Raw genomic sequence first — 12,801 nt, 5'->3', positions numbered from 1 at the left:
GGTGTGCTCACCACAGTAGGTGGCAAGTGAGGAGCATGATTTCCTCGACCTGACTTGACCTGGGCTTGTTTTGCCCATAACAGTCTTTGGAGTTCTCACGATTGTGTCCTCACCCACCCCGATATACCCTCTGCTCGAAACCCAAGCATCTCTCTCATTTCTCTTATTTCCTTCCCAGACCATGAAATTTCTACTGCTTTTCTAATGAAAAATTCAGTCAGCCCTGGCTGTTTTCCTATCCTGAGAAAACCTCTGTGGTAGGCTGTACTACATATTGTTCAAAATACTCATGGTCCCTCCCCCAGCTCTTTTCCTGCCACCTTCTCCCCTCATTATACATCCCCAGATTATACATCCCTACCTTTCAAACTCAGGGCTGGCCCTGTGATTTGCTTGGGTGTAGGCAGAAATGACAGTGACACTTTTGAGCAAAGACCTAAGGGCCAGTTGTGGTTCTCTGTGTCTCTTTCATCCCTTTTGTGAGGACACTGGAATGGGGCTTAGAATGAAGAGGATGTAGAGAAGTGCGGCTGACCCACAGTGGACGTGTGGTGGGAATAAGACGTGAGCCTCTGCTGTTGTCATCCATGCAGGTTTTGGGGCCTTAGCCTCAGCTGATTGACAGAAACTCTCAGGTCCCGATCAACAGGCCTGTCTCCATAGTCCGAAGTTCTCAGTGCCCAGGAGGTCCCCTGGAGCTGAAATAGCACGCCCAATGCAGTGTTCCTCAGTCTTGGAGGGCTTGAAGCTTTCTCGGTCCCGAAGGCCTAAAGCTGGGGTCTTTGTACCTGACGTTCTGCTACTGCCTGCTCTCTGGTCACACCTGGGTCTGGTCTGACCAGCTCTGTTCCAACTGCCCCACTTTCCCAGGGCCCCTGGCTTGGAATAGTAACACTCCCATTACTTCTTAATCCAGAACAAAGGACACAGCTCACCCAAGAGTGACCAGTGGTTTCATTTTAAATGTCCACATTGCCTGGAAGTGCACATAACCATATAAAAATTATTTTTATTAAAATAGAAAAGCTTTCCAGTATATTGCATTGAAGACATTTATATAAAAAAAGCAATTGCAACAAACATGCTACATCAGCATTGAGGAATTCTGAAAGATTAAGTGCCCACTTTTAAACAACATTTTGGTATAATGAGCATATTCTTACATATTTCAGAGGGTACATATAATACTGAAAAAAATACTTCATGTAAAATCTAAGTTTAGGTGCATACAAATAAGAAGTATTACAATGAATAGCTTATTTCAAACTGTGAAACACATTCAAAGTATTCAATTTCTTAGACAACATGCAAACATTTTAATACTTAGATTGACATTTTTAAATATATAAACCATAACTCTTTATAATTCTCTATCAGAAAGTCAGACAGAACACTTATCTACACTGTGCATGTCATAAAAAGCAAATGTGTCTTCATGAACGGAAAGTACTGGGTTAACACACATGATTGTCACTTTACAAATATGGCTATTCACCTTCATAATAAAATAGAAAAATCATGTATTATTTACATGAACTACTAATTATTTCATTTTTTGGCAATTATATAAGTAGCAGCAATTGGTTTAAAGATTGATGTTTAAAAACTCTAAATTTAACTCGGATGAATACCGAAAAAAATATATATCTGGTTAATATAAAGATGCACAATGCACGATGCTTTGATTTGATATAATTTCTCCCTTTCACAAAAGTCACAGACACACGTTCATACCCACCGAGACTGTCATTTACAGTATATCAGAGTGCCATTTAGTTAGCTTGCTTTTGCTTACCACAATAGATGGGTTCCTGAATTAAATTTATGTAAGTTAAATGTTTCTGATGATCCACAAGATAATTCTAAAGATGCTTTATCTCTATTCATACTCTAATGCCAGTGGCTCTTCACTACGACCCCTAGCTTCTAGACAGAGTAATTATCTGTAAACAAACACACACGCTAGGGGCCTCTTAATACTTATAGGAACTCTGAAACGAAGTTTCTGTAATACAAAGCCCATGGTAAAGTGAGTTATCTTTCTAAAAAGTGACCGATAAAATCTCATTTATCGGTGACATTGAATATGTTTTAGAGGGGGACCCATCTGATGAGCAAAATGTAACTTGTAAAGCAGTAATCCACCGGAAAGAAATATCCTCTTTTCATTAGTATTTGGAAGACTATAATTTAACATTTGTAAAAACAAAATAAAAATCCTACTAATATTAGCGGATTAAAAACAATACTGTGTGGTGAGCAGAGATGACAAGTGCTTGTATTTGGCCACTATTCAACTACAAACCAGCAGTCCCGTATGTCTTTCACAAGGTAGAAAAAGTCGATTGAGGACCATTTTGTATTTTTCCTGGACAGTCAGTTATGTGTCCAGACCATGAGCGAGGCGAGGCCCAGGCTGAGGAGGCAGAGGCAGGAGTCGCAGGGAGGTCCGGCCCTGATGCCGGCCGATGGCACGCTGCTGGAGACCTGTACCTGGGAAATTATGAGAGCAGAGAGAGGGACGTGGGACGCCAGAGTAGGGCTGTCGGAGTTGATAAGGGATTCGATCTTCTCTGCTTCTTTATTGCAGGCCTCAATCTGGGACAGGAAAATCAGATTCTTTTTAATATAAAACCACAGAACCTGTGGAAAGGTCAAGTCAAATTCCACATATGTCCCAACAAAGCATTGTCCTTTTCTCAGCCAAAGTAACATTTAATTAGTCTTAATTTAGTACATAATAACAGCACCAATGGAAATCAAATCAGAAATGATCCATAATGCCACTGCCCTCTTTTCCCACAATCCTTTCATCGCTTACCCGCACTTAGACATAATCATATTAGACATATGGAATGGACTTTCAATGCCTATTTACACATCAGGAGGAAAGCAATGAGACTTAATGAGCTTTCTAATGATGGCAGCTGATAGGCTGCTCGTATTCATCCCCTTCACTTGAGCCCTTACTATTTTGATGCTGAAACTTGGACCTACATGAATGAGGTTCACTGTGAGATTATTGAGGGGAAAAACTAGGGCCCACAAGACCGGCTCCAGTGGGCTTCTCCTCCCCAGTGGGAGCACAGCCCTTAAGGGTCAGGAGTCTCTTATGCTTTGTCACTCCTGACCTGTGTCATGGCCTTGCCGCAAGGCCTCAGCTGCCTGTCTGTATGATGAGCAGATAGCTCATTTCTGCATACTTTGAGTCACAGCTCTCAACCTCTCCCGTCTCCCACTCCTTAGCATTCTGCTGTCAAATGTGTAGCGGGCCGCAGCCACCTTGGAAAGTGCTCACCTGGTGCAGTGCCGAGCCTCGGAGACTGCCTGCTTTCTTCCTCCTGCCTGACCGCAAGGCCTCTATTCCCCCACCACCTGACCCTAACCCGTCCTGGTTTGGGCCCAACCCTTCCCAAGCCCGCCAAACTTGAAAGTGACAGATGGCTGCACAATGTATGTGGAACCCCACCTGCAAAGCTTTTGGATAATGATCAACAGGAATGATCAGGATCACAATTTCTGATTCGATACTGAAATATCCAAATACATCACACTGGGGGACAGACACATGTGTGCGGATTTTCTGAAGTATTTCCAGAACTGTTATTGGCTTTTTGTTTGTTACCTAGAAAGAGAAAAAACAGAATTTTTTATTCCTGCCCGGGCTGCCTTGCTATCCTGCCCAGGCGGGCCCTGCCCGTTGAATTCTGAAGCTCCACAAAGTCCATTTCAATGGGGTTTTGCCTGACGTGGAACTTTGTAGCCAAGTAAACACTCTTACCAGAAGAGCTTTTTAAAAAGTGACTGTTCTGAGATGGAGACCACAGGGAAATAATTAAAGTCTTCCTATAAAAATACAGGTGTTTTAATAAAAATGGGGGTAATTTTTCAAGATACTGGCAAGTATTGGCTGCTACGTGTCAGGAGCCCTTGTCTCCACAACAGTGAGCAGCAAAAGCTATGGTACAGAAAAAGGAAAGGGGCAAAACTCTCGCAGGACAGTGGCTGGCTCTGCAAGCAGTCATGCAGGCAACCCTGAAACCCTCTGGGCATCCACCACTCTCTGGCTGCCTGGTTTTGCCTCTAGCCCTAACTCTGCTTACTGTGCCAGGAGGGGAGCTTTTCTAAGAAAAGGCCAGGCTGTGATGTACAGAGCAAGGTCACCACACAGCCGGGGTGTGGAGGAAAGGAGCACAGGAGCGGGAGCCAGGCAGCCTGCATTTAAATCCGCTCTATTACTACTACTACGGAGCTGTACTACTACGAGCTTTGGGCAAGTTGCTTCTCTGCAAATTAGCTTCTTCATCTATAAATGGGACAGCACATTCTACTATGTAGAATTACTGAGAAGTTTATCAATAAGGTTTCAACAGTACCTGGCATTTGAAGCAATTTACCTTAGCAATAGTATCCAGTTTTTCTTTGTCAAATAAAACTCTTAACATCCCAGCACATAATGGGCAACAAGCACCTGTATAACAGAAACCATTTCATGTGTTTAGAATTAGAATTAGAAACAAAGAGAATACAAAATAGTTGGCGATATTACTGACCCTTCATTTTGTTCTAGGAGAATTATAGCTGGCCTTCCTGCACTCTACATATGTACCCTGGATCAACCTGGACCTTACAATTTATACTTTTACTAAATCCTTCCTCCATCCCTGCTTTCTTCCTCTATCACTTCTCAGAGTGAGGCAGCACCATGTAAGACAACACAGAGAGAGCTGGCCTTTCAAGAGACATGGTGCCTAGACCCTGCCCTGCCTCAACACTCACTGTATGACCTTGGGCACGTGGTCTCCTGGGCCTTTGATCTCTGCCTGCAAAACAAACGAGTAGGTGTTTCAGGGATTCCATTGAGTGTTTAATTTTTAAAATTATTTTAAACTGTTAAAAAAAGAACACAACAAAATATCAGAACACGGTCTCCAGGAGATAAGAGGCTTTGTTTTGCTCACTGCTGTGTCCCCAGTGCCTAAGAGTAGCTGGCAGATAGAAGCTCAATAAACATTTGATGAATTCATAGATGGAGGAATGAACTTGTCAGACTCCAGACTGATCTGTTCTGTGCAGACTGGGGATAAGGTCTCCTCTGCCACCTCTGTTTAACTGAACAGCATGAGACTGTAAGGTAAGATGTTTTGAAAAACTGTTACTGCTTATAACAGTCTGTATGGAAGAAGACTTTCTTGATTTTATGCAACTAAAACAATTAAATTAGATGCTAAGTCCAGTCTAAGACAACTATCTTCTGTTTCTCTCAATTTCAAATGTTATGTTCATCAAAATGACTTCAATTATTCATTCATTAATTATTAATTCTTTATTCATTAACTTTATGATGATACATACTTTTTAAAGTAAACATTATGCATTTGAACTAATAACAATAATTTTAGTAATTAAATAGTGCTTTATCTGTTTGCATATTGGTGTTTGGGGTAAGATTTTGCCTGGAAAAAGTCTGCCATATTGTTTAAAAACTGCTGGACAAGATGATAGCTAAGGTAATCCACCGTTTTTTAAGGTTGACCCATAGTAATGCATCTAATCAGCTCAGGTTGAGTTAAGACTTTTTGAAAAATTAAAATAAACTAGTCAGCTCTCTTTTCCTCAGCAACTGTCTCACTCTCTGGAGGTAGATAAACAAGTCTTTCCAATCCGACCCCTGCCCCACCCAAAATATTGCCAGCCTACCGGGTGGGATGATGGGTTTGCACTCAGTGGTGGCGAGTGACGGGCACTTCACAGCAGCACACTCCACGACAGAACTGTACTCCGAGAGGACCCCGACGGCCTGGCAGGGCCCGTAGTAATCGACGGCCACACGATCTGAGTAGGCAGCGCACACGCTACCGTAGGTCTCCCCATTATGCCCACAGATGGGCTCTGTGGTTCTGCAGAAAGGCTAGGGCAAATAAATCACACTTAGCTTGGAAACCTCTATGGTGCACTTTTGCTAACCAAGAGTACACAGTAGGTCTCCCTATTTTCATCAAGGAAAAAAAGTCTAAATTCTGAGGACCCTCTTAATTAAGCTCCTAAGGTGAGCTAAACATGGTGGTGGGGGCAAGGGCTGTCCCAAGATGAACAGAAGAGACGACGTTTCTCAGCCTTTCTGGGACTTGGAGGCTCACTCCATGTGAATCCATATGAGATCAAATCCCTCTACCTCAGATGTCTGTTATTCCAGAAGTGCCCATTTGAAGAAAACAAGATCAATCTTCATGCACATATGGAGGCTTTATCATTTCATACTGGGTAAGGGATAAGAAAAAGGAAAGTGGAGAGATTGGTGGGGCAGGCAGACTCCAGATCTATTGGGTAGGTTAGGAATATGTGGGAGAAAAATTGTAGCTAGGAAGAGAAGACTGGGAATTTAGAATAGCAGATATCAATGCAATTGGAACATAAGCTCTGAGAGAAAACAAGCCTAGAGAAACAAGCTGAAGAAGGCATTCTTCGGACAATAAAAACCAGGAAATAAGAAGGTCATGTCAGATGTTAGCTAGTTGTGGGCAGGGGGTGCTGGGCTCAAAGATGGGATCCCCCAGGGCTGGGGGAAAGCACACAGATCAGGGGTGCATGTGGGAAGCCTCAGTGGGGCTGACATTGAGCTCACTTTTTAAACAAGATTACAGATTCCACAACCTTAAAAGACCTAAAGATAAACTGATGTTAAAAAGACGTTGTAGAGAAATTTTCGATTCCTTTTCAGTACTCCGATATGGACTTCATTGGGAAGAGTGGGGAGAAAAAACTCTTTTCTTGGCTGTTTTAACTCGCTTTCTTCCTGATTTGTTTCCTAGTGAAAGCCCGAAGAACTGTGGGAAATGGAAATAGTGTTGGTTCATGCCGGCAGTATGAAACTTTAAAGTCTTCTCTTAGGAGTGGGTGTGGGAAGCCACTCTCTTTTCTTGCTTGCACACTAGATGTGCAAACGTACACATACTAGCGAGCAAGTCCTCCAGAGTTAGGAGAAAAAGCCAGTCTTAGAATGGTTCATTTTTAGTGGGGGGCTAAGTTCTCTAGATTTGACAGGATTCACACAAGACCCTCAAGTGGTCTTACTGCTGATTCATCTGTAAAAGACCATACACCAGTTTTATGCTCCCTGTACTTGGGTTTGTCAGCTAAACAACTGTACCTGGCAAGGGCCTTTGTATAAGAGGCTTTTCCCTCTCTGGTACAAAGTGCAGAGATTGTTGTGCTCCATGTGGTTTGTGTCACAAACAGGATCACGGACCTGATCACAGGTGAGCTGTCTTGGCAAACACTCATATTGGCTGCATCCAAATTTATCAAAAGTCGTCAGGCAGACTTGAGGTTTGGGTATGCATCTGAAAAACACGAATGTGGCTCCATGAGTCGGGAGGGACTATGGTGGGGCCGGCAAAGCACTGACGAGGCACAGGACGTTGAGGAGAAAGCCAGAGAAAAATCGGGAATAGTCTCTGTCCCCAAGAGCTTATGGAGAGCTGGAAGAGTCAAGCATGCACATAAAGTAGGCTATCAAGTAAAAAATTACACACAAAATGCCTGAGGAGCCTGGAGAAAGCACTGGAGGAGGTGATATCCTGGCTGGCACCTGGAGGAGAAGGAGGGCTACACGGGCCTGCTAGGCTGAGGGGGCAGCATGGCAAAGGTGTGATGCTTGAGACTCCATGCTGCTGGGGGAGAGGGCAGGTGACCCCAAGGGCAGGAGCATAGGATGCATGGGGTAGAAGTGACATGAGGCCATAGAGTGGGTGAGGGTCTGATGCTGGAGGCCTTGTAGTCAATAATAGATGAAGCATTTTCAGGGGCTTAATTTTCAGCTTGGCTAATGTGAGTCTTTCTTAAGAGAAGGCTTCACAATATGTGCTGAAAAATTCAGGTGTCTGTGCTTACAAGACTGAGGACCATTGCTGGTGGCTGGTTGCGAATCACCCAGAGAATGCCACGCCAGACAGCTGGGTTTTCCTCATAATATCTGACCCTTGCTTCATTCTCAGTTTCTGAACTTCTTCAGAGGGGTACGGGAGGGTGGCTTTTTCCCTCTTTAGACTTTTCTGTTTCTCTCATTTCTATAAACGATACTTATGACTTTCTACAGGAAGGTAAGACCTATTAAAATGTTTGGCTTTCACTGGGTCTTTGAAATAACAGGATCTACAAATATTAGTCTGGAAAATAAAAGAAGAACATAGCAGCTAGCATTATTTTAATTTCAAAGGAAACTGCTTCCACTCTTTTTAGGGATGAGCCTCCTGCACTGAAACGACCGCTATCACCATCACTTGTACTGTGGATGGTTGCCTTTTCTCATGGGATTTAAGCTTAGAACGCATGTAGTCACGGTTTTATGGAAATGTAAGACATCTGAAGAGAAATAATGGAAACCAGATTTAGAACTTCATTATCTATTAACATGGAAGGGATGAGAAACAAGACTATCAGATGAAATTTGGTAATTTTAGAAGGAAAAACTTTATCAATCTGAATATATAGAAATAAGAGGCTCAATAGGAAAGGCTGAGAATCTGGGGGGTAAATTAAAGTAAACATATCAGGGCAGGGAATTTGTCTTGCTTGCTGTTGTGTCCTGGTGTTTGGAAAGCAGTTTGGTACGTCAGTACATAGTTGATGAATGCATACAACTTTTTATTTGTTTAATAATTATTTTTTGAACAAGCCCATGGCGAAAATGAAAAAGTACAAAATGATATATAGTGAAAAATAAGTCTCTCTCCTATTCTTGTGTCCCAGCCACTGAGTTCCCTTTCCCAGTGGCCAACATTATTACCAATTTATTTATTTTTCTTACTAGATGACTGGTTTATTATAAAAGGCTATAACTCAGGAACAGCCAGATGGAAGAGATGCAGAGGGCAAAGCGTGGGGAAAGGGCGCGGCGCGTCCACGCTGAATACACCACTCTCCCAGTATCCCACGTAGTCACCAACACAGAAACTCTCCCCCAATTTCCTGTTTATTCTTCCAGAGACAGTTTATGTAAGTATAAGCACGTATATGTGCTGATTCAAAGAGTATGAACATTTAAAATTAATGTGGACTTGGCCAAATTGCCATCCATGGAGGATGTACCAACCCTCCCTCCAACCCCGTCTTGGAGGGGAGTGCTTGTTTCCCTACATCACGTTATTAAACTTTTTATCTTTGCCAATCTGGTAGATGGAAAATGGTACAATACACAATTAGTTTAATGTCCATTTTGCGTAATATGAGGAAGCTTAAGCATTGTGGTAGATTAACGAGAGGCTCATCAGATTCATTTAATTTTCTTCCTGGGCACACATCTAGATTACATTTCCTAATCTCCCTGGCAGTCAGTTGCGGCCAAGTCACTGCGTTGTAGAGAACGGAATGTGGCTGCAGGTGGAGATGCACGCCGCTTTTAAACCTGACGCATGGAAGCCTCTCAGAGTAACCTCCATCACCATCCTTCTCTCATCCGCTGGCCAGATGCAGAAGATGCAGGCAGAGGAGAACGTGGAGGCTGTAGGAGCAGACAGTCACTAGATGGCAGGATCCTAAGTCTCCGAATCACCGTGTGGAAAGCCACTTGCTCAACACCCAAACGGACCGACCATATTTGAATTTTCCTTAGAGTATTAATCTTTTTGAGTTTGTATACAGTAGCTAGAGTTACTCACCCTAACTAAAGAAGCATCTTTTCAAGTGTTTAAGAATCATTTGTATTTCTTTTTCTATGTTTAGGTCCTTGGTCTGTTTTTCTACCAGGTTATTGATCTTTTTCATATTGAGGTGTAGTGGCTCTTTATAGTATAAGAACATCAGCCCTTTCTCTGTGATACTCTACCCACTTTGTCATTTGTCTGTTACCATGCAGAAATTTTCATTTCAATGCAGCTGTATTTTTCAATCTCTTCTTTTATGTTGGTTTTGTATTATATCCAGAAAGGACTTCCTACTTTGAGATTTTATGTTTTATTTTAAAAGACAGCCTTATTCAGAAAGGTTAGCAAATAGAGGAAAACAATCAAGTAAATACCAAAACAACCCTCTATTCTACCTCCCAACACAACTATATTATCCCTTTGGCTTATTTCTTTACCCCTTTTTTCTCTTTAACATCACCCTGTCTTCTTTCCATAGGAACTTTTGGGGTTTAGTTTCCGTGGTATAAACTTTGCAGATGGGTGACCAATTCTCTTCACCATTTCTTTTAACACATGAGAAAATCTTCCTCTCCCTCCATACTGCACCGAGGTTTTAAGGATGGAGAGGCAATTGCTTATTTCCACAGAATCCTACATAAGGAAAGGGCTGTGGCACTGGGATGTGTCCTGCTCGGGTCTCTCGGGCAGCCGGTGAAAACGCCAGTTCTAGCAGGCTGAAACCTAAGCGAGTCAGCAGGACACTTGCCCTGTGGCCACCACATATAGAAACCTATCATTAAGTCTCTGTCAACTATACCCTGAGCTCATGATGAAACTTCAGAGAAAGGAGCACCTACACAAATAATTTCAAATAATACTGGTCTCATTTTCCAGAGATTTCTCATGTCCAATCCCTAAAATGGAGGTAGACCAGTAGAAGAAAATTTCCCATTACTATCAGGTATAAAGAGCTAATAATAAGAATATATCCATTTCTGTCATCTCATCTGCTACTCCTCCTTGCCTTGTACTTTCTGTTTCAATTTTACAAAACTGCTGTAGCTCCCAGCATACACCATGCTATCTCCTTTTTTCTAGCAACCAAGATCTTTGCTCCTGGTACTCTCGGCCTTTGCCAGCAACTCCCCTGCAAACCTTGCCTGCAATCTCCTAGCCATGTTTGCAGCAGAGAGTCACACCCTCTAAAGGCTTGCCCAGGCCTCCCCCAGACTGCATCAATGGCTCCACTCCAGGTTCCCTAATCACAACATGTTACCAAGCAGCTGTACGTGGCCTTTCCCCTCCAGACACCAAACTCTTCAGGGCAGAGACCTTCTTAGCCATCTTTGTATTTTCACTCTCTGGTACATAGCAGACGAGCTTAGTAAGGGCTCGTCTTCGGGTGAAAAAAGATAAGGAGCCATTTGACTTACCTTTGGTTTTTTGGACAGGGGTTAGGGTTACACAGATTCTTTGAGATGCACGATCCAAACTCAAACTGATGGTCTTGGAGCCCCACACAGCGAGCAATGCAAGCACTGGGGTAAGTGCGTCCGTTCTGCCCACACACGGGGACAAACTGATCTGCACAGTTACAGGGCAGACCTGAAGGGAGGAAACAGCCTCAACAACGTGTCCTTGTATATTCCCTTTCCCTCATGTTTGCTCATGAAGGCAAACCATTAACAATCATGTGGGGGTCTCATGTTAAAATAGAACTGTACATTAGTAAAACGAAAAAACACCCCTCCAATCTCTGAGTCTTTTTAAAAGTGGTAAGACTCTGAATTTTGTCTGGAAATGGCTTTTCATTGTTCCATTTATTGCCAGATAATTGAGGGCCTCCAAACCTGATGCCAGGGTAGAGACCCCTATAAACAAAGTTATAGGTAAGAAAAGTAAAGACTATGTCTCCCAATCTGGTGTATAAAATCTAGAATTTAGAAGTTTGAAGTCTGGCTTGGGGGATTTCTAGAACACACCAACCTTACATTTTAGCTAAGTAGAGAATGGACTAATAAAAAGAATACCCAAAACAAGACAAAGGGTGAAGGTTGTAAAGTCCTCACATAGGTTTTTCCCATCTTCTTAGGGAAGGGGAAGAACAAGGTAACTTGGGAAATTTTTGTGGTTTTGAGACTTAGGAATTTTTATGAACGTCTCTCTCTGAGTCATGTTTGGACTGGGTCACAATCTGGGTCCCAAGAAATGTGGTAGACTTTGTGGCCAGTAAAATCTCCTTAGAGCCTGCTAGCTAAATGGTCATTAACTTAATTTATCCCGGGACACACTACAGGGAAAAGTGTCCTGCTAGTTGTAACGTTCATCTTCCAAAATCACTTAGATGTAAACAAATAAATAAATAAAAGAATTCCAGGTAAATCTTTAGTTCACTCTTCATTCCCACAGAAGTCTTATGGTTTCTCTAAGCAGAATGAATTGCCCTCATCAGAGCAGAGCAGATAAAGGACAATAATAAAGGACAACCACCACCACCACCGAGCAACGAAGGCTGGCGCTCATCAGGGTGGATGCAGGATGGAGTGGAGTCAGCCTGCTCTTTACTTCTTATTTCTGACCTCCTTTTTAGGTCCAATGGGCTGGAGACACATTTGGTAAATCCCTATTCTGTTCTCACCCGCCCCACTCCACATATAATACTAAATAAATCCAAGGAAAGAAGAATCAAGTTGCTGCTACAGCAGCGTAAAACAGGGCAAAGTTCCTCTCTCCCCAGAACCAAAGGCATTTCAGATCTAGGAAAAAGCAGAGACCAGTAGATACCAGCAGACTGTACTGTTGCTATTGACAACTGTAGCTTCTTCTCAAGAACAGAGCATCGCATCCCACCAGCCTTTTTACTTACTGTAACTGGTGGGAGCATAATACCAGCAGCAGGAAGCACAGCAAACAAAGTCAAGAAAAATTCTTGATTGATCAGAAAAATTCTTAAGTCTCAAAATTATAATAATTTCCCAAGTTACGTTCTTGGAGAAATCCCTAAGGAGATAACAGTGGAAGGAACCTACATGAGGAGTTTACAACCTCTACTCCTTGTGTAAAGGTGTCATCCTTTAACTTTCCAGAAATCCTCAGCCAGACTTCAAAGGTCTAAATTTTAGATTTTATACACCATATTGGGAGACACATTCTTTACTTTTCCTACCTATACCTT

The 12,801-nt window shown here is 42.5% G+C and overlaps 1 protein-coding gene across 4 annotated transcripts in view; it reads right to left on the bottom strand.

Moving 5' to 3' along the window:
- Positions 1–936: 936 nt before the first annotated feature.
- Positions 937–12,801, bottom strand: part of RECK (reversion inducing cysteine rich protein with kazal motifs) — a 63,941-nt gene continuing 52,076 nt past the window's right edge. For all 4 annotated transcript variants that reach the window (XM_081066875.1, XM_081066872.1, XM_081066874.1 and 1 more), the window contains 6 exons: positions 11,060–11,231; positions 7,151–7,343; positions 5,701–5,911; positions 4,398–4,471; positions 3,470–3,625; positions 937–2,598 (listed from right to left, as the gene is read on the bottom strand). In XM_081066875.1, the coding sequence (XP_080923001.1) occupies positions 2,377–2,598; positions 3,470–3,625; positions 4,398–4,471; positions 5,701–5,911; positions 7,151–7,343; positions 11,060–11,231 (1,028 nt within the window). In that variant the 3' untranslated portion in view covers positions 937–2,376. The remainder of the gene's footprint in view (positions 2,599–3,469; positions 3,626–4,397; positions 4,472–5,700; positions 5,912–7,150; positions 7,344–11,059; positions 11,232–12,801) is intronic.

This window comes from Rhinolophus hipposideros (genome assembly GCF_964194185.1).
Source record: "Rhinolophus hipposideros genome assembly, chromosome: 11".
Taxonomy (NCBI): domain Eukaryota; kingdom Metazoa; phylum Chordata; class Mammalia; order Chiroptera; family Rhinolophidae; genus Rhinolophus; species Rhinolophus hipposideros.
The sequence above is the reverse complement of the archived record's forward strand: the minus strand, read 5'-3'. Positions and strand labels throughout refer to the sequence as shown.